Here is a 24388-nt window from a genome sequence, read left to right as displayed (position 1 = left end):
GTCCCTTAAGCCCTTCCAGACATCATTCTTTTCCCAGAGGCCCTCTGGGGAGTCACCTCACACATTTCAAATTCTTCCTGCTGGTGTCTGCCCAAGCCCCATCCCCACTGCCCCCCTCCATCTGTTCCTCAGCACCGCTGACCTCATTCTCCCCAACCTGTCCGGTGAGACCTTCCTCCCCGCTGCCTCCCCTCCACCCTTCAAGACTCCTTTCTTTCAGCCAAGGAGGGGGCGTGGGTCAGAGAAGGGTGGTGAGCTGAGGAGAGGGCTGGTCTGACACTGAGGTGGGGACAGCTTCAAAGACAGTGACGGAGGTGAGTCCCTTAAGCCCTTCCAGACATCATTCTTTTCCCAGAGGCCCTCTGGGGAGTCACCTCACACATTTCAAATTCTTCCTGCTGGTGTCTGCCCAAGCCCCATCCCCACTGCCCCCCTCCATCTGTTCCTCAGCACCGCTGACCTCATTCTCCCCAACCTGTCCGGTGAGACCTTCCTCCCCGCTGCCTCCCCTCCACCCTTCAAGACTCCTTTCTTTCAGCCAAGGAGGGGGCGTGGGTCAGAGAAGGGTGGTGAGCTGAGGAGAGGGCTGGTCTGACACTGAGGTGGGGACAGCTTCAAAGACAGTGACGGAGGTGAAGGGGAACGGGGAACTGAGGCAGGGCAGGGGAGACATGGTGAGGAGAAGGGGCACAGGCGGGAGCCCCCTCACGTGCCACATCCCTCACCCTGTATCCTGCTTGCCCTTAGTTTCCCCTGCCCTGCCTGGGACTGGGAAATTCTTGGCACATTTTGGGGGTCTTTCCGCTCAAATCCACCTACACAGTTTGGCACGGATGAGCAACGCTCTGAGGCCTGAGGAAAAGGCTGTCCTCGGACCCCAGTGAGGGCTTTGGTCAAACATGCATGGCCTCTGCGGTGGGTACGTTGCCATGCCCCCTACCCCCAACTCGGGAGCAAGGGCTGGGCCTCCTCCAGGTTTGTTCACCCTCCTCAGCTCCTGCCAACTAGAAGTCTGTGCTCACCTGCCATGTGAGGAGAAACTGAGTGCTGGGCCTGAGGCCTGGGGGAGGCAGGGAAGTGCTGGGAAGAGAGGGGCCGGCTGCCACATGCAAGAACATGTTTCCACTCAGAGAAATGCGTCCTGGACCACGGGAAAAGAAGCTTCCAGGCAGCACCGGGATGCGTGGACTCCTCCCTCCCCCGGCAGGAAATCTGTGTCTGTCCTCTCTGGAAGGTGAGGGCCTCCCTGGCAGAACGTGCTTCATCTGACTTGTGCCAAGGCGGGTGCGGGGGGAACATGCTTCGCCGGGGTGGGGGCAGGGGAGGCAGGGGCGAGGGGACTGTGATTTCCTCGCTGCTTCCCAGGCTCCATCCTCTGTGGTCTGGTGGCCAAGGGTCACTGTTTGTGAACACACCACTTCCAGGGTCTCCAGGGGGAGGGAGAGGGGAGGAGGTGGGAGAAGGGATGAGGGAACAGGATTCTGGGGTACAAATCCCCACAGAAATTCTTTGAGGGGGCCAACATGTGTCCAGGGCGGCAAAAAAAACCTCACCCTGCACATGGGAAAACACACCCCGTTGTGAGAAAGCACACCTCCACGCGGGAAAATACCACATTCCACACACCGAAGACGGGTGTCCCAATGGAGGGGAGAAAACGCCCCCCAGTTGTTCAAAGGCCCAGGTCCAGAGAAGAGACGGGGCTTCTCTGCGTGGGAGAGACACGCACCCCAGGGAGGAATCCCATGTCCACCTCAGTGCTGCTGGATGGCGTGACGACTCCACAGGAGAAAAGCCAGTTGCCAAGTTCTCCTCCCTGCCTTCGGAGTGGCCGGGCCAGGGAGGGCCGGGGAGGAGGGCCTCCCCACGCCGCCCCCTATACCCGAGTGGTGGAGTGGGGGTGGGGTAGCGTGTTGTTGTGGCTGGTAGCAGTGGGAGGGGGCGGGGGGAAGGGCCCGAAGGGATGAAGGGAGGGGGGCGGTGGAGGTGGCGGTGGCCCCAGGCCACTGGGCAGCAGGGTCAGGGCCCCGGGGGCCAATAGAGGCACATCGTCCGGTGCCCGGCGCAGGGCCAGGGTGTAGTCGGGCGGGCAGGCAGGGCGCAGAGCCTCTGCAGGGTCCGCCCCGACGCCACCACCCCGCTTCAGCTGCAGTGACACCAGCTCCTCCTCTGGTGGCAGCTCACGGCCCGCAGTGGGGAGCAAGGGGCCCCCACCGGGCACGCCAGAGCCTGAGCCGCCAGGTGGGCTAAGCCGCCTGCACCGCAGCTCCTGCCGCCGGTCCCGCTTGTAGTAGAGGGCAGCAAAGGCCAGGATGTTGAGGAAGAGGAGGGAGGCACCCACGGCCACGGTGACGCTCAACTCCGTGGAGTAGTCCCGCGAGTCCCCGGGGAAGCGGTCGTAGGCCCTCGGGCCGGGCTCGGGCTCAGGCTCGGGAGGCAGGGTGGCGGGCGGCGGGGGCCGACGTGTGCCCGGGGCGCCAGCAGGGGGACGAGGCGGCCAGCGCGTGGCGTAGGGAGGCAGGCGCGTGGTGGTGGTGAAGAGCTCCGTGTGCAGGTTGTGCAGGTGAGGCACGAGCTCCAGCCAGAAGGCCACCTTGTTGGCGCGGTAGTTGTCACGTACACGTGGCTTCAGGCCTATGTGCAGATACTGCTTCTCCTTGCTGTTGAATTTGCTCCATACCACCTCCTCGAAGCGATTGGGCTTAGTGTGAATGAACTTGGTATCCTGCGGCACTGGCTGGTTGGGGTCCCTGTGGGCACAGGAGGGCAGGGAAAGGAGGAGTGAGGGCAAGGCTCTGAAGGAGGGTGGGTGGCAGTGGGAAGGGAGCCAGACAGAGATGCAGAGAGACAGGGGGACAGCAAGAAAGCCAGAGAAAAAGTCACAGAGGCAGAGAGACATAGATGGAGATGAAGAGACAGAGAAACTGCAGGAGACAACGCCAGAGAGACAAATAGGGATGGAGACAGCCAGCCAGAGATAGCCAGAAATGCGGGCAGAGGGGCAGGGACAGACACAGAGATAGTCCCGGAGAAGCAGAAGCTGAGCCTGAATGAAACAGAGACAGGGTCAAAGACATGGGAGGGACAGCCAGAGACAGAGACACAGCGAGGCTGAAATCAGCCGGCAGCCGGAGACAGCGAAAAGTAAACAGACGTAAGAGAGCAGCAGAGGGAAGGGGAGAAGAGCTGTCAGTGGATTTCCAGAGACAGACAGAGACAGAAGTGAAGAGACAGACACAAACTCTTGCACACACTCAGACACACACACCTGAGCAGTCAGCCAGAGATGCAGAGCTCTAGGGAGGTTGGGCAGGGGGGATCAGGCAAGGAGGGAGACATGGACGCCAAGCCAAAACCACCGAATGGGCCCCCTACTCCCCAGAAAGAACAGGGGCCTCTCTGTCTGATACTGCTGAGTCTCCAACACTCAACTCAGTGCCTAGCACAGAGGTGTCTGGGTTGCTTTCACTCGATCAAGAGAGCGGGCCAGAGTGAGTGCCTTAACAGAGGAATGGTGGCCACGTGAAGGAAGGAGGGCCCGCCAAGCCCCACCCAGCCCCACCCAGCCCCTCTGGCCCTCACCCAGTCTTGGCAAAGTTGGTCCAGTAGGTCATGACCACGGCACTGAGCATGACGTCATTCTTGGAGAAGTTGCAGGGGAACAGGTCGGTGGCACCCACCATGGGCACGCCAAAGACATAGGGCAGTTCATCCCCGTGAGCCGCATCTGCCCACTCAGGCCGGCCCTCCGCCTGGCAGTGGTGGTAGAAGGTGTAAAAGTAGACAGGAGACTGGTAGTCGGCGTGCAGCTTGGCGGTGGCCACAGCTGGTGCCACCCATTGGTGGTCAGTAAAGAGCGCCAGCAGGGTTTTGCGGCGCATTTCGCCATTGTCCCGGTCGGCCCAGTCTGTGTACATAAACTTGATGGTCTCCCGAAGCACATCCTTGCCTTCCGGGTAGCCATACAGGTTGTCCACAAAGTTGGAGACAGTGAAGTCGAAGGCGCTGGCAGACACCCCGTCCTCGCTCTCTGCAGAGTCCTCCACGAACTTGAGGCCCTCTCCCTGGTTGACGCCGATGAGCATGTCATAGTTGAGGAATTCTCCCTGCTGCATGAGGATCTCAGGGTCATCAGGGACCACGTCGCCGTCCACCACGGGCCCAAAAGCGATGTGGTAGCTGGGGAGAAGCGGTCAGGGTCTCACCACCTGCTCACTGGCCTCCTCTTGGCCCGTGGCCTGCTAAGCCCACATACAGATGCTTCCCTCTACCTGCAAGACCCTTCTTCCCTACTTGAAATCCTCCAGTGGGTCCTTTGGGGGATCTGGCCTCTCCGAAGTCTTCCCAAAGCACTTCACGGCACCCTGTGCTCACCTGCTCTGTCTGAGCACCTCCACTGAAGGAAGGCTTGAGAGAGGAGGCCGCCTACTGGGCGCCTGAAGCCCATTTCTCCTTGCCAAAGGAGATGCCCACAGGCACTTCTCACCTCAGCCTCCTTGGAACCAGCAAGGAGAGTGAAGGCCTGGACCCAGCCCTCTCCCATCCCATACCGGGCAGGCTGCACGTCCTGGTCCACCAGCTCCCGGGAGGGCTTCCGGCGCAGACACTCCACAGCTTCAGCGCTGTCCTCTCGGTCACAGCCCACCTTGGCTGCCAGCAGCCGCGTGTACTTGAGCGGCTGGTAGTTGACAGACCAGCTGGAAATGGCGGTGCCACTCTGGGCGATGGCCTTCTGGAACAGCCCTGGTGGGACAGGCAGACCTCAGGCCGGGTTGTGAGGACTAGCCTGAAGGAGAAGGGGGAGCTGGCAGGGTCGGGAAGGGTGGGACAGGCTGGGACACTGCTGGTACCTTCTGAATGGTGGGAGAGGATCAGAAGGTTGACGCAGGAGGCCCCTGCCCCAGACCCAAAGATGGTGATACGCTCGGGGTCGCCCCCAAAGTGGGCGATGTTTTCACTGAGCCAGCGCAGGGCCTGGATCTGGTCCAGGAGCCCATAGTTGCCTTTTGCAGCCTGGTCCCCGGTGCTGAGAAAACCTGGGAGTAGAGAAGAAGAGGGCTCCCTGGAGGTGCCACAGCGCCCCTGCCCTCTTTCTGGGCAGCTCAGTCCAGCCCAGAAGCCATTCTACTGGATGTGGACGAACCCTGCCCACCAGGCACACCTCCCAGACTCCCCCGATCCCCAGAGTTGGCTGCCCACCCTCACCGAGCACCCCAAGACGGTAGTTGAGCGTGGCTACAATGACGTTGCCGTAGGCGGCCAGGACTGAGCCATCGAACATGTTTCCGGTCCCCTCCATGTAGGAGCCGCCGTGGAGAAACAGCATCACAGGCTTCTTCCCAGGGTCACGGATATCTGCGTGGGGAGGGGGTGGGCAGGCGGGCCAGGGGGTCAGGGACAAGGACACAGTCAGACCGGAAGCAGCACCGCCCAGCTCCCAGGCCTGCTGAGGACTGGCCTGGAGCTCAGGGGACATGTCACTCCCATCCCTGGGGGGCAAGACCGGATTCCCCTCCTCCCTCCCCAGCTAGCCCTGGCAGACGGTCCCTCCCCACCCTCTGCCAGCCTTCCCCGAGGCACTTCTCCAATGCAGACCTTCCAAGAAACCCCATAGAGGCTGGGGGTGGGCAGTGGCCCCCCTTAGGGCATCTGCTGGATCCAGGGAACCCCCAACACCCCCCCACATAGGACATCTCCTTCCTGTCCCTGGGACGAGCAAGCTCCCGAGGCTAGAACTGGAGCTGGAGCTGCTGGGAGGGTCCTGGCATCTCCTCTGACTCAGGCCTTGGGCCTCCACTCCACATGGTACCCTGGTCGGTGGGTGAGGGGTGTCAGGCCTAGGGTCCCTGGTCTGTGGGTGAGGGGTGCCGGGCCTAGGGTCCCTGGGGCTTGGTCTCCTCCCCGCCCTAATTCCTTTCTAGGTCACCTCCCCAGTCACCATGGCAACCCCCAGCCTAATTACTGTGGCAGGAGGAGGAAGAGCCTGCTTAATGAAGCCAGGGTGCAGCTTAGTCTTGGATACCCCCAAACTGGCCTGAGCCCTGGGTTCTGCACTGGACTCCTTCCCGCCATACCCCCAGAGGATCCCCTGATCACTGCCACATGTGATCAGGTCCTTGGGTCGCTCCAAATTGGACTGAAGGGTGACTAATTCCAGAGGAGGTGGGAGTCTGAGAGCACTTGCCAGGGTCCCCGAGGCTACAGTACCCTCCCCTGCCCCTGCAGCTCCCCATGATTCAGCCATAGTGCTAGGGCTGGGGTCACCCCGGCCCACAGGTCCTCCTCGTTCTTGACACCAGCCCTCCCTGCTAGCCTGGACACTCAGCAAACCAAAGCCAGGCCTGGGCCTCCACAGCTGGTCCCAGCGCCTCTGCCCACTTCCCTCATCCTGCTAGAAACATCCCTCCTGCCAGAAGGTCAACCTGCAGGTCACTAAGACATTCTCCTTGACCTCACAGACAGCTTCCTGCCTCCCATCCCTAAGCCCCCCTCTGCAGCCCCCATGCTCCTGACTGCTTCCACCAGAGCTCCCAGGTGGGCAGCACCCTCGCTGTGTTCTCCCCAAATCCTGTCCTCTCCTTTGCTCCTGAACCTCAAGTGACCTCCCAGCAGTTTCAGGCTGGAATCTCCTTCCTTCCAAGGTCCTGTCCTAATTGTCCTCAGTTCTCCCATCCTCACCCCACCCCTCTCCCAGTGTGGGGGGAGGAGGGGTCAGAAAGGGAAGGAGCAGGAAGAGGGGCTGGGGCAACAAGAATTCAAAACCAACAACAAAAACAGGATCAAGAAAGAAGAAAGAAAGAAAGAAAAAAAAAAACAACCAAAAAGCAAGAAGCTCTCGGGGCAGATTCAACAAGAAAAGAAAAAACAAAAAGATCCGTTTTGGAAAAAAAGAAAAAAAGAAAAAAATTCTTTGCATTTTTTTTTTCAAAATTTTGTGGTGAAACTTCAAGATATTGGGCCCTGCTTTCAAAAATTGTCAAATTCTTTCATTCACTTCAAATGTTTGCGTTTTCTGTGTCTGACAGGCTTTTGGAAATTGCAACAGGCTTCTGATGTTTCAATGGTGTCATCAATTTGCCAACTTTTAAATTTTTTTTGAACTGTTGTTTTGCTCCAATTTCAAATTGTTTTTTTCAAATGTTACATTTCACAAGTTTCAAAACCGTCCAGATTTCTTTCAAATTCTAAACATTTTATCCAAATCTTTTGAATTTCTTTTTCTGACATTCCAATTTCTTTTTGTTTTTCAGCTTATTTTCACCATGTTTAGCTTTTCTGGCAGGTTTTCTAGTGGGTCCAACATTGTTCAAATTTCGTTTGAAGTTTTCATAATTCTTTTTTCCAATTATTAAAAATTTTTCTTTTCTTTTCTTTTTCATTTTAGTTGGGAGAACGACTGAGGGGCCTTGAGGGCTGTGGGGACATTTAGTGAGGGGCAGGGCCATGAACTTCCTCTTATAAGCAACCACATGCAGCAGCGGGATTTTTAAATCTACCTGTGTCTGGCGGATTGAGCGTCGCCTCGTCACGTTTTTTTGTGAGCGGACCTAAGACCGGGAACACAAAACAGAGAAAAAAGGACAATTTTGTGGGGAAAGAGGGGGGGGGGGGGGGGGGGGGGGGGGGGGGGAGGAGAGAAAGCAGAAAAGGGGAGGGTGGGGGAGGCAGAAAAAATAAGCCAAAAAAAGCAAAATTTGTTTGCAAGAAAAAGAAACCAAGAAAAGAGAAAAACGTTTCTACAACCCAATTTTGTTCCCCTCCCCGGAAAAAGTCATGCCCCAAAGAAAAGGCTGGTTTTGGGGGGGTGGGGTGCCTGAGTGGGCTGAGGCCTGTCTTAAGACATATCCACTTGGCTGGAAAGGTTTTGGCTTGTCGATGTGTTTGCTAATGGCTGGAAATGAAACAGTGTTAGAGGTGGGGTGGGAGGGGAGAGGAAGCCCACCCAGAGCCCCTGGGAGACCAAGGCCAGCTTGCCACCCAGGCCACCTCTCAGAAGGCCCCCTTCAGGGCCAGCGAAGCACCTGCCTGCCCCCACAAGGCTGTAGGGAGGAGAGACTGCAGCAGAAAAGACTCTGCTTCCCTCTGGACCACTCTGCAGGGCAGCGGGCAGGACAGGGTTGGGGGGCAGCCTGCCCCACAGCTCAGCCCCAGAAGCCTTCCGCTCCCCACTGTGGGGCTATGGGAAGGTCAGCTGGGGCTGCCTGCCCGCTACCCAGCCTCACCGCCAGTACTTCTCATCTATCCGTACTCACAGGCCTGGCTTCTCACCCCAGTCCCCAGTATGGGCAAAGCAGGGAAGGGGGTCATCAGGTCTTGCCCTCCGCTCCAGCTCAACCCTCCGCACTCCCCACAACCTCGTCCCTCACCCAGGCTTCCTCTCCTCCCCGCAAAATGGTGACTTTCCCACCAGGGCCACCAGCCACCGCCTCCCCTGCCCCTGCTCCACTGCCAAAAAGCACCCCCTTCCCCAGCGGCCGAGTGGGTGGTTCAGTCCACAAACAGGGAACTAGAAACACAGTGCCCTGAGCCAGCCTGGCACACAGGTGCCAGCAGGTACCGGGAGCACCAGGTTCACCCAGTGTCAGGGCTTCCTCCAGATTACGGGATTGGTCAGGGGCGAGCTGGAGCCCAGAGGCCTGGGGGTTCCCCAAGGCTGATTGGTTTTTCCTCAGTGACACAGGGACTGGTACATGGGTCAAAGCCAAGGATGGGTCAAGGCCAAGGCAAGCTCTGGAAGGCGTCTCCTAAGTGGCAGTGATCGCCCCATGGGGACCCGCTGGGAACAGGACCTCTTCTTTGTGAGAGGATGGGGTGGGGACCAAGTCAGCAGGGCATGTGTGCACATGAGTCTATGAAGCGCGTGTGTGAGCGCGCCTGAGTCAACCTCTTCCTCCCAGAGCTGGTGTGAAGATTCAGTGAGATCACCTGAATGTGTCAGGCCCCAAGCAGGTCTGCAATAAGCAGTGGCTAAAAATACAGAAGGTGTGGGCAAGGGTGGTGTGGAGGTAGGGGCGGACAACTGTGTAGAGGTGTTGGGGTGGACAGTCCATTGGTGGCAAGTTCAGGGTGGATGTTTCACATGGGGGGTGATGAGACAGCACCCATGAGGGGGCTCTGGGGTGTGCAGAGCCTGTGTGAGAGTGGGGAGTGCTGGGATAGGCAGCCCGCGTGAAGGTGCTGAGGTGAAGGACTCACAATGGGGCAGGCGCTGGGATGGCAGGGGAGTGTGGCGTGCACGGCTCTCCTGTGGAGGGTGTTGTACTGGGGGGCAGGTGGGGCATGTACTGGGATAAATGGCTTATGGGGAACTAGGGTGCTTCAAATTCGAATAGGATTAGAGTAGATGACACTCTGTGCATTGTGCGTATGGGTTGTTGGGAGCAGTGGTTTATACGGAGATTGGTATGGCTAGGATGGGGGATACAGGGTGAATGGTCCATTTGGGAGGTATTGGGACAGACATGGGTGGGTGGAGGTGCATGAGATGTTCTGTGCTTGGCAGGAGCGGATTGTGGGTGCAGGGGGCATGGTGTTGGAGTACTTGTTCAGTGAGCAGGATGCAGGGTTGCCGGATATGTTTTCACCACCTGAGGTCGGGTGCGGATGATCCCTAGGTAGGAGTGGGGTAAACAATGATTGAGGAGTGTTGGGGGTGTTGGGGACTATGGTGTGAGGGGCCTGCTGAACACACAGCCCAGGCGTGCAGGGTTACTGGGGTATAAGGTGTACATGTGGATGTTCTTAAGGCACATGATCTGTATCCAGGGATGCTGAGGAGCACGGGTGTGTGTGGGTGACACGGTACGCAGTTTCAGAGATGTGCTGGGGGTGTGTGTGATATGAAAGTATTGGGAATTGTGACTGTGGGCTGCTGGAGCACAAGGTCAGTGTATAAGTTGGTTGGGTGATGATTTAAGTGTGGAGTAGCTGGGATCTGCAGTCTGTTTCGGGACTTGAGCACGTGCCGTGGAGGTGCTGGGTGTGTACAGGGTACATTAGGGGCTCCTGGGTACCAGGCCTATGTGTAAGGTTGCTGGAAACATGGCCTGTGGGAAGCGTGGTGGCAGCGGATGGTCTCTATGCAGATGCTGCCATGTTTTGGAGTGGTGAGATGGGCGTCAGAAGAGCCATGGGGCAGGGGGGCGGGGCGGTGTTTGTGAAGCTGGTCTGCTGTGATGGCTGGAATCCACCTATTGCACCCTGTTCAGACTCCGGAAGGTGTTCTGATTAGTCTTGGAGTGCTGAGCATGGAGGGTGGAGAGCTGCACAGAGGGAGTGTGCCAGGGGCTATGAGCAGTCCTGTAGTGAACAAGAGTTCATTAAGAACAGAAGTTCGAGAGCCCCAGGGAAGATGGGTGGGCTGTGCTGTGAGCGCAGGGGCCCTCGACAAGGAGCTTCCCTGATCCTTCAGGGGAGTACAGGGCTCAAGGGAGAAGAGAAGGACATTGGTACCACTGCCAAGGCGCTCAGCTCAGGCAAGGGGCTCTGGACATGATGTGATAGGTGGAAGGCAGCCCTCACTGGCTAGGGGGAGAGGCAGAGCCTGCGTCGTCCTGAAGTGCAGATGTAGCTAACTGGGTATTCCGCCAGGAACAAGCTCAGGTCTGGCAGCGGGAGGTGGGGCAAGGTTGGAGTGGGTGTCTGAGCAGAGGGTGGATCACCTGATTCCCCCTCCGTGTCCAGGTTGAGATTAGCTGGCAGACTGTGCCTCTTTGGGGAGAGAGTGGGTGAGCCTAGATCAGTGCCTGCTATCCCTACCATGACCCCCTGTGGGTCTTACGGGGCAGCTGTCTGCAGGGTGTGTGCCTGGGACTGCCTGGAGGCACCCTTACAATCCTCAGGGGGCACGTAGAGGCTGCAGGGACACTCCGTCTCTCACTGCCCCCACAAAGGCCCAGCTCTGAGCTCGAGAGCGGTGCCAGTGCCTGAGGGTCTGCCTGTGCGTTTGTGGGCTGTGTCCACGGGGTGCCCGGCTTTGTGCCCGCGCCCTTACCGTCCTCGGTGGGCACGTAGAGGTTGAGGTACAGGCAGTCCTCGCTCTGGTTCTGCACGTAGGTGGCGGCCGCCTCCAAGTTGTCGGTGAACCACACAGGCAGCATGATGGCGGGCAGCGCCCCGTGCAGGTTCTGCGGGCAGGCGGGCGGCAGGGTGGTGGCGTTGCGCACGCCGGGCCACGAGGCAGGCGCCTCAGGCGGCTGGAAGCGGCGGGCGCCCAGGGGCGGCGTGGCGTAGGGCACGCCCAAGAACTGCACGACGGGGCCCAGGATCTCGTTGTTGAGCTCGCGCCGCACACCGCGCACTCGCCCGTAGGCCGTGTTCACCACCGGGAAGCGCTCCTCCCCAAGGCTGCCGAGGCCCAGGCCGGGGCCGCCCGGGGCGCCGCCGCCGCCGGGACCCCCTCCCCCCCGTTGAGCCCCCGCCAGCCCCACCAGACACAGCGCCAGGAGCCACATGCTGATCGGGGGACCCCCCCTCCCTCCCCGGGACCCCCCCCCTCGGAGAGAGAGAGAAGGGGGGGGAGAGGGAGGGAGGCCCCCCTCGCCCCAGGAGGGAGGAGGGGGTGGGGGAAAGGAGGGAGGAGGGGGGTGGGGAGGGACCTGGGTTAGACTGGACAGAGAAGGGGTCTGTTCCTCTCCATGGAGGGGGCACGGGGTGGGGAAGGGGAAGGAGGTGGGAGAAGGTGAAGGCAGGCCCGACCTGCGGGAGGTGGAGGGAGAAGGGCAGGGCGGCAGGAGACAGACAGACACAGACAGACAGACACAGACGGACAGACAGAAAAATACAGAGGTGGCCGAGGGGAAGGGAAATTGGATGGGGCAGACAGAAAGGAACGGGGAAACAGAAGAGAGAAGTGGTTAGTGACCTGGAATTCAGACCAAGTTGCCCCCTTCTCCCACCCACAGGCCCCCTGACACCTCCCCACTCCCACCCAGCAGCCCTTCTCCCCTCAGCAGGCGCCAAGGCTGGGGGTGGGGCCCAGATGTGGTTCAAGTCCAGGGCCCAGCCAGAGGAGAGGCGGGTCAGCTCCCCAGACCCAGCATGCACCCTTCCAGCTGATGTATCCCTCCCAGGCAGGTTCTTCTCAGGGACTCAGGAGTCCCAGATCCCACCTCCCTGGGAGGGAATGAGGTAGACAAGGAAGTGAAAATAAAAATACCAAGTCATTAATTAGCAGGAAGTGGCAGGTTTGTTTATACGTGTTAATTACTCCTGAGCTGTAATTTCATGGTGCTGAACCCCCACCCCAGGCCAGACTCAGGCCTTTCTTGGGACTGCACAAACCCAGCACCTTATCCCCATTTCAACACACCATTCGTTAAGGATTTGTGCTGCCCAGGATCCCTCTCTCCCCAGACTCTCTCCATTTCCTCCCTCAGAAGTTGAGGTACCTTGAGACTGGGGTTAGAGTAGGGAGGGGACGCTGGAGGGGCAAATCCAGGGACAGATGCGTGATCCTGCAGCCGGTTGCCGGGTGACGGGATGCTGCCCCGCAATGTTACCTCGGCAACGGGCTGCAGCTTTAACCCTGGAGGGGGGGTCTGGAGGAAGACTGGAAGGGGCTGGCTTGGTTTGGGGGTCCATTCAGGGCATGAAGGGGAGGGCAGAGGCATAAGTCAGAATGCAAGAGTTCCCCCCAACCTTAGCATAGAGGAAGAAGTACATATGTTGAGAGGAAGGGGAGATTGGGGGCACTAAGAACGCTAAAAGCCCTGCCTGTTGGCCAATCAGAGCCTAGCATTAGTGACCAGGCCTCTGGCTGGGGAGAGGCGGTGCTGAGGTGGGCTCCAGAAGACATCACAGGAGCCTACTGACTGCCCCCTCCAGCAATTTCAAGCAACCTTGGACCCCACCACCTCTTCATCTTTGCAAGCCATTGTGACCCATGTCCTGGGGGCAACCCTTAGCTTTCTTCTCTTCCCATCCCAACCCATTCATTCACTTACCCTTCCCCTTGCCCGCCCCCCCCACAGTTGCTGCTCTGATGCCTGGGTGCTCAGGGCAGCAGGGGCCAGCCAAGTGAAAAGATCAGACCGGAGGGGCAGACACCCAGGTCATTTCGGCAAGACCCCCCCCCCCCCCCCCCCCCCCCCCCCCCCCCGCCAACGCCACCTTCCGGCGCGGGGTTTTCAGAGCCAGGCGCCAGCCCGCGGGTGGCTCTCTGCAGGTGTCAATTTATTCCAGAGATGAGGACACAGGAATCCTTACCACACACACCCAGTCATGCCCCCTGCCTTTCAGCTTCTCTAAGGCTCCTATTCCCCCATCACCTGGAGGTGGCTCAGGGCTGATTCCCCCAGGATCTCCTTTTCCTGTGCCAGACTGGGCCAGTTACCATGGCCTTGCTGCCCCCTCCCCCTCCCCACAACAAGATCTGCCTCAGTCACCCTCTCCTCCTGAAGGTACTCTGGGCCCCGGCCTCCTCCCACCAGCCAGCTCCGCTCCCTCCTTCCCTCCCACTGGAGGCCCCCCCATCTCTCTCCTCTCCGTAGCGCTCCCTGGGAGCATCTTTCCTGGGCCTCTTCCAGCTTGCTCCAGCTCTTGCCTTCAGTCTCTCACCCTCGGTCGTTTTACATCTTTCTCTTCTGTATCTCTCTCCTTGGTGTTTCTCATTTCTTTCTCTCTCCTCCAAATACCTTCCCCAAATTTCCCCCTCAAGCCTTCTGTCTCTCTCTCCTGTCTTTCCCCATCTCTGTCTCCCCCATTTTCTCTCCCCATCTCTGTCTGCCACATCTTGCTCCCTCCTCCTTCTCCCCATCCCTCTGCCTTCTCTCTCCATTCCTGCCCAGGCCTGACTCCCCCAGTCGGGGAGAGTTGAGGGACGGGGGCTCAGGCCGCAGGCCCCCCCTTCCTGCAGTGGTGAAAATGGCTTGGCCGGGAAGGGGAGAAGGAGGGGGAGGGGGAGATGGGAACACACGGGGTCTGTGGGCCCATTCAAAGGATCATTCATGGACTGGAGAGAGGCAGAGACAAAGAGACCAAGACGCAGAGACACGGCGAGAGCATCCCTAGGCGGAGACACGCAGACAGAGCAGGCTGAGGGAAACCAGGCGCAGGGAGGGAGATGGGGAGAGGGAGACCCCAGTGGACCGCCACGCAGCCCCCTCCACCGGCCCGGCTTAGGTCCTACCTGGCTCAGCCCTGGGGCCGTGGTGCCTCCATCCAGGGCTCCGAGTGGGGGGCGAACGGCCTTCGGGAGGGGGCGGCGGCCTCTGAGCCCCCGCGGCCCCGCAGGCCCAGCCCCCGCCCGCAGCGCCTCACCCGGCGGGGGAGGGGGATCGCCCCAGCCCCGGGGGGCGGGGCCGGGATCCAGTCGATCCCCGGGAAAAGGAGAGCTAGGGGATGGGATCAGGGGGAGCCCGAGAACAGGGAACCCCGCAGTAGGGACGACAGAGAAAGGAGGGGACAACGGGACAGGACTAAACTGAGGATCCACTGGTTCCGTGGGCCGGCTTCGAGGGACCAGAAGGCGGTCCAGGCGGAGGATCCTAAGGATCGGGTGCTGGAGGAGGAGTCCACGGCAATCCCCAGGGGCCCGGGGCCTGGGAGCGCAGGATCCGCGGTGCAGGGGCAGGGATCCAGCCGGAATCCTCGGGGAGGGGGAGGGATCTAGTCGATCCCGAGGGCGGGCGGGAGGGGGAGGTCCGGGGAGTCAGAGGAGGGCGGGAGCCGAGTCCAGAGCCCCGGGGTGGGGGGTCAGCGCGGCTCCTAGGAGGGAAGGCGGGGGTGAGGGGAGGCTTCGAGGGATGCTCAGCAGCCGGGAGGCCCGGACTCCTGGCTCCGCGCGCCAGGGCCCGCCCGCCCCGCGTCCATCCCAGCCCGAGAGTGATGATCCGCCGGCGGAGCAGCCGCAGCAGCCCCGCGCGTCACCGCGCGGCCGCCTCCCCCGCCCCCTGCCGAGAGAGCGGCGCACACCCCCCGCTCGCACCCGCCTGCCCGCCCGCTCTCCGGAGAGTGAGGGGATTGGAGATGGTGGGAGGGGGCGAGAGTGGACAGACGGACAGATGGACGTAGCGGGCCAAGGCAGGGTGGAGACATTCCCCAGGATCTTCCATCCTCGGGGCTCTCGCGGTCTCGGGGGGGTGGGGGGCAGAAAAATCTTAACTACAGGGGGCGGGGCATCATACAAAGAAGGCGGAGCCTTCAGGCATGGGGGAGGGGCCATCCGTGCAGTGGGCGGGGTTTACTGGCAATAGGCGGGGCTTTGCTATCTTTGGGGCCGCCTCTTTTTGGGAGTGGGTTTGATTTGAAGCTGAACAGGAGGAGCCTGTGGGAAAGGAGGCGGAACTTTGAGAGAAGACCAGGATCTTTGGAAATTGGCCGGAGCGGGGGGGGTGGGGGGGGTTCGAAGACGCGATCAACTTGGAAAGTGGGCCAATCCGTGACGCAAATCCCCTAGTCCCGCCCTCAACCCCGCCCCCCACTGCTTAGCTCCTCCGCTCCTAATTGGTGCTGGTTTCTCCGCCCGCCAGACGTCTTCGCCACTCTGCAGCGGTTTTACAAAGGCGGGTGAGGAGCGCAATGCTGAAATGAACACGGCCCGGATTGGGCGCCTGTGAACCTTATTTGCATGGGCGGCCGGGATTGGCTGGCCTCTTGGGTGGCCTAGGCGGCGTTGGTGTGGTGCGTCCTGTTCTACAGCTATGGCCGGGCCAGCTGCAGCTTTCCGCCGCTTGGGCGCTTTGTCCGGAGCTGCGGCCTTAGGCTTGGCCTCCTACGGGGCGCACGGTCAGGGGGCTGGGGACGAAGCTGGGACTGTGCTTGGGGCGTCCTCCGGGGTCTGCTGCAAGGGCGGAACCTATAGGAAGTGCCCAGCCTCCCGGTTATCAGACTGCCCGCGGAGCCCTAAACCTTTTAAAGTCCCCCAGCTGGGTCCAATTGGTTCCCAGTACTGCCCGAGCGTGTTCCTACCAATCGGAAGCTTCCTGGGAGGGGGTGGTGCCGTTTCTCGCCAATGTCCACCTGGGTCCCCCCGGATTGGGGGCGGTCAGGGCTGGCACTAGGACCGGTAACCTTTGCTTCTTTTCTCCACAGGCGCCCAATTCCCAGATGCCTACGGGAAGGAGGTGAAGTAACTGCGCTGGGGCTCCCTGACTCGCGGGTCTACGAAGGCATAAAGTCTGGGGTCCCTGGGGGAAGTGGGCGGGGAGGGCGAGGGCGAGCCGCGGATATCTGGAGCAGCAAAGGCCAAAGGCTCTGTAAGCCAAAGGCCTGAAGTCAAGCTGGGACTTCAAGGGTGGGGCGGGGGAACGTACTTTGGTCCCTTGTATTATCAGGGGATTTCAGACACCCGTATTGCCTACGATATCCCTTCGTTTCTCTTTCTTACAGCTGTTTGAAAAGGCCAACAAACACCATTTCTTACATAGCCTGGCCCTGTTAGGGGTGCCCCACTGCAGAAAGCCCCTCTGGGTAATCTTTCCCTGTGCCTAACCCTGACCAAGCCCCACACACTCCCTCTCAGCCTGCCCTGTTCTCACAATCCTGTTTTCTGTGCTGTGTCTCCTTCAGGCCGGGTTATTGCTAGCTTCCGGAACGACCTTATTCTGCACCAGCTTTTACTACCAGGCTCTGAGTGGAGACCCCAGCATCCAGACTTTGGCCCCTGCGGGAGGGACCCTGCTGCTCTTGGGCTGGCTTGCCTTGGCTCTTTGAGCTCCCTTTTGCTTAATTACTGGGTTTTCTGGGCGGTTTTTTAAAACAGCTGGAGTACGAAGAGGATTAAAAAGGAAAAGCAAATAAACTTTGGAGTCTTTGTTCATCTAACCTCTTGGAGGAGGAAGGGTAGGGATTTAACCTCTGAACTCCCTCCATTTCCTAAGATTTAATCAGTGAGGCTTAGGTCTGGGGATTCTGTTCACTTCAAGTTAACTTATAATGTTCTTACCCTGGTGGGCATCAAAGTCATAAAGAATGCTTGAAATAATGCAGATTCCTACTGAAGCACTCTTTTGGGCCTGAGAATCTGTATTTTAATAAGCTCATCTTGTGGTTCTGATGCATACTAGGTTTTTAATTTTATTATTATTATTATTTTTGAGATGGAGTCTTGCTCTGTCACCCAGGCTGGAGTGCAGTGGTGCAACCTCGGCTCACTGCAACCTCTGCCTCCTGGGTTAAAGCGATTCTCCTGCCTCAGCCTCCTGAATAGCTGGGATTACAGGTGCCCGTCACCATGCCCAACTAATTTTTTGTATTTTTAGTAGACATGGGGTTTTGCCATGTTGGCCAGGCTGGTTTCAAACTCCTGACCTCAGGTGATCCGCCTGCCTTGGCCTCCCAAAGTGCTGTGATTACAGGTATGAGCCACCACGCCTGGCCTGTTTTTAGTTTTTTGCTTTTTTTTTTTTTTTTGAGACAGAGTTTCACTCTGTTGCCCAGGCTGGAGTACAGTGGTGCAATTTTGGCTCACTGCAACCTCCACCTCCTGGGTTCAAGTGATTCTCCTGCCTCAACCTCCCAAGTAGCTGAGATTATAGGCACATGCCACCACGCCTTATTTTTGTATTTTTAGTAGAGATGGGGTTTCACCATATTGGCGAAGCTGGTCTTGAACTCCTGACCTCAAGCAATCCACCCGCCTCGGCTTCCCAAAGTACTGAGATTTTTAAAAAATTACTATAGGGTCGTGGTTTTCAGCCCTGTTGTTATCAGCACCCTCTTACTCTGGAAGTGAGGATTAAGGCAAGGCAGGATAGGAGTATCATTAGTTACAAAATACTTTGGGGTTCAAAGCAGGGACAGATCGTGTATTGGGGATCAGAAAATGTGTCACAATGCTTGAGATGATCCTTAAAGGAGCTCTATTGTGTGGAAGAAACAATGAACAAAGAACAAGATGGAGAGGGGAGGGGTTTGGAGAAGCGGGAGTCTTCAGTGTGGGCTGAGTTTAAGTTAGGCAGGAAAGGAATGAGAAAAGGTGGCAGGGCAGGCTGGAGTGGCAGTCACAGCATGTAGAGAACTGGAAGACATTGAGTGGGGACAGTGTGTATTTATTTATTGTGACGGAGTCTTGCTCTGTTACCCAGGCAGGAGTGCAGTGGCACCATCTCAGCTCACTGCAACTTCCGCCTCCTGGGCTCAAGTGATTCTCCTGCTTCAGCCTCCTGAGTAGCTGGGATTACAGGTGCCTGCCACCACACCCGGCTAATTTTTGTATTTTTAGTAGAGACGGGGTTTCGCCATGTTGGCCAGGCTGGTCTCAAACTCCTGACCTCAAGTGATCCACCTGCCTCAGCCTCCCAAGGTGCTGGGATTACAGGTGCGAGCCACTGCTCCTGGCAGGGACGATATTTATTAAACCAGTGTTGATCGTGCGTCAGACACATTACAAGGAAGATCAACCATGAGTGAGACAGATACCATCCCGCCCTCATGGATTTTCCCATCTAGTAGTGGAAATAGACCTGAAATAACTAAACATATATCATTGCAAGTTGTGCTGTATGCTTAAAGGAAACGAACAGAGAGGACCCTGTGCAATGGCTCAAGCCTGTGATCTGAACATTTTGGAAGGCGGAGGTGGGAACATTGTTTGAGCCCAGGAGTTTGAAACCAGCCTGGATAACATAGGGAGACCCCTGTCTTTACCAAAAAAAAAAAAAAAAAATAGCCATGGCCGGGCGCGGTGGCTCACACCTGTAATCCTAGCACTTTGGGAGGTGAAGGCGGGTGGATCACGAGGTCAGGAGATCAAGAACATCCTGGCTAACACAGTGAAACCCCGTCTCTACTAAAAATACCAAAAACTTAGCCGGGTGTGGTGGTGGGCACCTGTAGTCCCAGCTACTTGGCAGGCTGAGGCAGGAGAATGGCGTGAACCCGGGAGTCGGAGCTTGCAGCGAGCCAAGATAGCACCACTGCACTCCAGCCTGGGCGACAGAGCGAGACACTGTCTCAAGAAAAAAAAAAGCCAAGTGTAGTGGCCTGTGCCTGTAGCCTGTAGTCCCAGCTACTTGGGAGGCTGAGTTGGGAGGAACACATGTCTGGTTCCTGACTCATCTTTTTTTTTTTTTGAGTCGGAGTTTCGCTCTTGTTGCCCAGGCTGGAGTGCAATGGCGCAGTCTCAGCTCATCACAACCTCCGCCTCCTGGGTTCAAGCGATTTTCCTGCTTCAGCCTTCCCAGTAGCTGGAATTAGAGGCATGCGCCACCACACCCGGCAAATTTTGTATTTTTAGTACAGACAGGGTTTCTTCATGTTGGTCAGGCTAATCTCAAATTCCCGACCTCAGGTGATCCGCCCACCTCAGCCTCCCAAAATGCTGGGATTACAGGCCTGAGCTGCTGTGCCCGGCCTCTGACTCATCTTTAAAATGAAGAAATATTGTGATCTATGAGTGTACCTCAAGTTATGCCACCTCCCTGGATATACATGATTCAGTGGCTCCCCATTGCCCTCAGAAGACAGTCCAACATCTCAGCACAAGGCCCTTCACCATTTGGCCCTGTCATCCTTATCTCTTTGCTGACCTCGCAATCCTCAGGCCAGCCCCTAGGAATTCCTTCAGGTCTCTAACACGCTCTCTTGCTTCAGGGAAGCCTTGAAAACTGCTGTTACAGGAGTTGGGAGCTCAGTAGAGACTAGTGTTGGTGATAGAAATTCTGGAATTAAAAGTATGCAGATTGTAACTAGAGACACGGAATGAGATGGAATTACCTAAAATCTTCTCATTAGAGAAAGAATCTGCACACTTTTAAAAATGCATACTGGGCCGGGTGCGGTGGCAGCACTTTGGGAGGCCGAGACGGGCGGATCACGAGGTCAGGAGATCGAGACCATCCTGGCTAACACAGTGAAACCCCGTCTCTACTAAAAATACAAAAACTTAGCCGGGCGAGGTGGCAGGTGCCTGTAGTCCCAGCTACTCGGGAGGCTGAGGCAGGAGAATGGCGTGAACCCGGGAGGCGGAGCTTGCAGTGAGCTGAGATCCGGCCACTGCACTCCAGCCTGGGTGACAGAGAGAGACTCCGTCTCAAAAAAAAAAAAAAAAAAAAAAAAAAAAAAAAAAAGTGCATACTGGCCTACCTGGTGCAATGGCTCACACCTGTAATCCCAGCACTTTGGGAGGCTGAGGCAGGCAAATCAAGACAACAGGAGTTTGAGACCAGCCTGGGCAACATGGTGAAACCCTATCTCTACTAAAAATATAAAAAATTAGCTGGGCATAGTGGTGGGTGCCTGTAGTCCCAGCTACTCGGGAGGCTGAGGCAGGAGAATCGCTTGAATCCAGGAGGCGGAGGTTGCAGTGAGCCGAGATCACACCATTGCACTCCAGCCCAGATGACAGAGTGAGACTCTGTCTCAAAAAAAAAAAAAAAAAAAAAAGGCATACCTTCAGGCCAGTCGCAGCAGCTCACGCCTGTAGTCTCAGCACCTATAATCCTGGGAGGCTGAGACAGGCAGATAACATGAGTTCAGGAGTTTGAGATGAGCCTGCCCAACATGGTGAAACACCATCTCTACTAAAAATACAAAAATTAACTGGTGTGGTGGTGCGTGGTGCTTGTAATCCCAACTACTTGGGTGCCTGAGGCACGAAGATTGCTTGAACCCAGGAGGCGGAGGTTGCAGTGAGCCAAGATCATGTCACTGCCCTCCAGCCTGGGCAACAAAGCAAGACCCTGTCTCAAAAAAGAAAAAAATGCATACCTTCAGAAAAATTAAGTATGCCCTCAATATATTATACAGATTGCACTATATAAAGCATACACAAAAATAGAAATTAAAAATGATGACACCTGGGTGTTGTGGTGTGCGCCTGTAGTCTCACCTACTCAGGAGGCTGAGGCAGAAGGATCGCTTGAGGTTAGGGATTTGAGACTAGTCTAAGATCAAGCCTGTGAATAGCCACTGTACTCCAGCCTGGGCAACATAGCAAGACCCCATCTCAAAAAAAAAAGAGTGACTTAAACTTTTCAGTGACTTACTATTGCATTGCAAACAGATTCCGAGTGCCATACCACTGTCTCCAAGGCCTGCACTGGCCATCCGGGCCTTGTAACTCTTTGTCACTACATGGCATCCACATTGCCAACCCACCACATTTTCTTCTGCCTCAAGATTTTGAGCTGCTCTTTTCAGCCTGTTTTGCAGTTATTCTTTATGCCTAGAATACACTTCTACACTTTGTGCATGCTTAGTTTAGCTTCAATAGGATTGCCTTGGTGAAGCCTTCCAAATCTGAAGGGACACACCCTCCACCCTCCAGCTCTTCCACTGCTTCTCTGTGCTTTTTCATTTTGTTTGAGACAGGGTCTCGCTTTGTCATCCAGTTGTAATTCAGCGGTGCCATAAGGAGTCACTGTAGTCTCCATCTCCCAGGCTCAAGCAGTTCTCTCACCTCGGCCTCCCGAGTAGCTGGGACTACAGGTGTATGCTACCATGCCTGGCTAATTATTACTTTTTTTGTAGAGATAGGGTCTCGCCAGGCGCGGTGGCTCATGCCTGTAATCCCAGCACTTTGGGAGGCTAAGGCCGGCAGATCACAAGGTCAGAAGTTCGAGACCAGCCTGGCCAGCATGGTGAAACCCCATCTCTACTAAAAATACAAAAATTATCTAGGCATGGTGGTGTGCCCCTGTAGTCCCAGCTACTCGGAAGGCTGAGGCAGGAGAATTGCTTGAACCCAGGAGGTTCAAGAAAGAGATGAGATGGGGTCTCACCATGTTGGTTGCCTAGGCTAGTCTCAAACTGCTAGGCTCAAGCAATCCTCCTGCTTCAGCCCCCTACCCAGTTACTTGGAAGGCTACAGTGGGAGAATAGCTACAGTTCCGGCATTCAAGGGCAGCCTGGGCAACATAGTGAGATGCTGTCTCTAAAAAAAATAAAAATATCCCAGCACTTTGGGAGGCCGAGGCGGGTGGATAACCTGAGGTCAGGAGTTCAAGAACAGTCTGGCCAAAGTGGTGAAACCCCATCTCTACTAAAAATACAAAAATTAGCCAGGTGTGGTGGCAGGCACCTGTAATCCCAGCTACTCAGGAGGCTGAGGCAGGAGAATCGCTTAAACCTGGGAGGCCATTGCACTCCAGCCTGGTGAACGAGAGCAAAACTCCATCAAAAATAATAATAATAATAATAATAATAATATAATAATGTGGTGGTATATGCCTGTAGTCCCAGCTACTTGAGAGGCTGAGGCATGAGGATAGCTTGAGCCTAATAATTTTTTTTTTTTTTTTTTGAGATGGAGTCTTGCTCTGTCCCCCAGGCTGGAGTGCAGTGGCACGATCTCGGCTCACTGCAAGCTCCACCTCCCGGGTTCACGCCATTCTCCTGCCTCAGCCTCCTGAGTAGCTGGGACTACAGGCGCCCGCCACCGTGCCCGGCTGATTTTTTGTATTTTTAGTAGAGACGGAGTTTCACCATGGTCTCAATCTCCTAACCTTGTGATCCGCCCGCCTCGGCCTCCCAAAGTGCTGGGATTACAGGTGTGTGCCACCGCGCCCGGCCTTTGTTTTTGTTTGAGACGTAATCTTGCTCTGTTGCCCAGGCTGGAATGCGGTGATGCGATCTCAGCTTGCTGCAGCCTCCACCTCTTGGGTTCAAGCGATTCTCATGCCTCAGCCTCCTGAGTAGCTGGAATTAGAGGAATGTGCCATCACGCCTGGATAATTTTTTTGTATTTTTAGTGGAGACGGGGTTTCACTGTGTTGGCCAGGCTGGTCTCAAACTCCTGATCTTCAGTGCTCTGCCTGCCTGGGCAGAGTGGGATTAGAGATGTGAAGTGCTGGAATTAGAGATGTGAGCCACTGTGCCCGTCTGAGCCTAGGAGTTTGAGGCTGCAGTGATCTCTGATGGTGCCACTACACTTCATCCTGGGTGACAAGGGCGAGACCTCAGTCTCATAAATAAATAAATAGGCTGGGTGTGATGGCCCACACCTGTAATCTCAGCAATTTGGGAGGCTGAGGCAGGTGCACTGCTGGAGCCCAGGAGTTCAAGACCAGCCTAGGCAACGTGGCAAAACCCCGTCTCTACAAAAAGTACAAAAATTAGCTGGACATTTGAAGGGGTGGCCTGCCCCTCCACACCTGTGGGTGTTTCTCGTTAGGTGGAACGAGAGACTTGAGAAAAGAAATAAGACACAGAGACAAAGTATAGAGAAAGAAAAGCAGGGGCCCAGGGGACCGGCGCTCAGCTTACAGAGGACCCATGCCGGCACCGGTCTCTGAGTTCCCTTAGTATTTATTGATAATTATCTTTACCATCTTAAAGATAAGGGAGTGGCAGGACAATAGGATCATTGTAGGGAGGAAATCGGCAGTAAGACATATGAACAAAAACCTCTGTGACATGAATAAGTTTAAAGGAAAATGCTGTGCCTTGAGATGCATATGCAAACATCTCCATAAACCTTTTAGCATTACTTCAGCCTATCACATGGGGAGAAACCTTGGATAACACCTAGCTTTCCTAGGCAGAGGTCCCTGCGACCTTTGGCCGTGTACGTGTCCCTGGGTAGTTGAAATTAAGAGAATGGTGATGACTTTTAACCAGCAAGCTGCCTTCAGGCACTTGTTTAACAAAGACACATCCTGCACAGCCCAAAATCCATTAAACCTTGAGTCACCGCAGCACATGTCTCTTGCAAGGACAAGGTTGGGGGTAGGGTCACAGATTAACAGCATCTCAAATACAGAACAAAATGGAGTCTCTTATGTCTACTTCTTTCTATATAGACACAGTAACAGGCTGATCTCTTTTTCCCACAGACATTGTGGCACACGCCTGTAGTCCCAGCTACTCGGGAGGCTGAGGTGGGAGGATGCCTTGATCCTGGGAAGCAGAAGTTGTAATGAGTGGAGATCATGCCACTGCATTCCAGCCTGGGCAACAGAGCAAGACGCTGTCTCAATAAACAAATAAATAAATAAATAAACAAACCCTCAGAGGGGACCTCCAGAGTGGCCTAAAGGGGCTGGGTAAGGTGGCTCACGCCTGTAATCCCAGCACTTTGGGAGGCCAAGGTGTAAGGATCACTTGAGGCCAAGAGTTTGAGACCAGCCTGGCCAACATGGTGAAACCCTGTCTCTACTAAAAATACAAAAATTAGCCGGGTGTAGTGGCTGTAGTCCTGGCTGCTTGAGAGGCTGAGGCAGAAGAATTGCTTGAGCCTGGGAGGTGGAGGTTGCAGTGAGCCAAGATCGTGCCACTGCACTCTGGGCTGGGCGACAGAGCGAGACTCTCAAAAAAAAAGAAAAACCAGAGTGACCCAAAGGTCCAGTGGCAGAGCCAAGGCTGGGTCTGCAGGCTTCTTCCTCCCAGTCCACTGCTCTCACTGCATTTCCATCCTTTATCTCAGGTGGCATCTAGGGCCCAGGGGGAACCTCCACATGGAGAACCACTCTTGCAGTACTATCACATCTCTTCTCCCTCCAGACCCTCC

General features: G+C 56.4%; 2 protein-coding genes and 1 long non-coding RNA gene across 4 annotated transcripts; 2 read left to right on the top strand and 1 right to left on the bottom strand.

Moving 5' to 3' along the window:
* Window positions 1–206: 206 nt before the first annotated feature.
* On the top strand, window positions 207–1547 carry LOC116271011. The gene is made up of 2 exons (XR_004179331.1): window positions 207–314; window positions 633–1547. It is a non-coding gene; the product is annotated as an uncharacterized LOC116271011 (long non-coding RNA).
* Window positions 1548–1665: 118 nt separating this feature from the next.
* Window positions 1666–14831, bottom strand: NLGN2 (neuroligin 2). Of its 2 annotated transcripts, XM_031657340.1 has the most exons (8): window positions 14129–14831; window positions 10994–11697; window positions 7497–7547; window positions 5206–5355; window positions 4851–5036; window positions 4551–4743; window positions 3583–4179; window positions 1666–2750 (listed from the first exon to the last, which is right to left on the bottom strand). In XM_031657340.1, exons 2-8 carry the CDS (start codon window positions 11451–11453, stop codon window positions 1877–1879), a joined length of 2511 nt encoding a protein of 836 aa, XP_031513200.1. In that variant the 5' UTR covers window positions 11454–11697; window positions 14129–14831; the 3' UTR covers window positions 1666–1876. The 2 variants fall into 2 exon arrangements, with proteins under 2 accessions (XP_031513200.1, XP_003912298.1); XM_003912249.4 differs by lacking the exon at window positions 14129–14831 and having other exon boundaries at window positions 10994–11883.
* A 759-nt stretch (window positions 14832–15590) lies between these two features.
* Window positions 15591–16741, top strand: TMEM256 (transmembrane protein 256). Its single transcript, XM_003912246.4, has 4 exons — window positions 15591–15726; window positions 16033–16064; window positions 16330–16410; window positions 16510–16741. Exons 1-4 carry the CDS (start codon window positions 15642–15644, stop codon window positions 16651–16653), a joined length of 342 nt encoding a protein of 113 aa, XP_003912295.1. The 5' UTR covers window positions 15591–15641; the 3' UTR covers window positions 16654–16741.
* Window positions 16742–24388: the final 7647 nt, after the last annotated feature.

Source organism: Papio anubis, chromosome 17 (assembly GCF_008728515.1).
Source record: "Papio anubis isolate 15944 chromosome 17, Panubis1.0, whole genome shotgun sequence".
Classification (NCBI taxonomy): Eukaryota; Metazoa; Chordata; class Mammalia; order Primates; family Cercopithecidae; genus Papio; species Papio anubis.
This window is presented reverse-complemented; position numbering and strand designations above follow the sequence as displayed.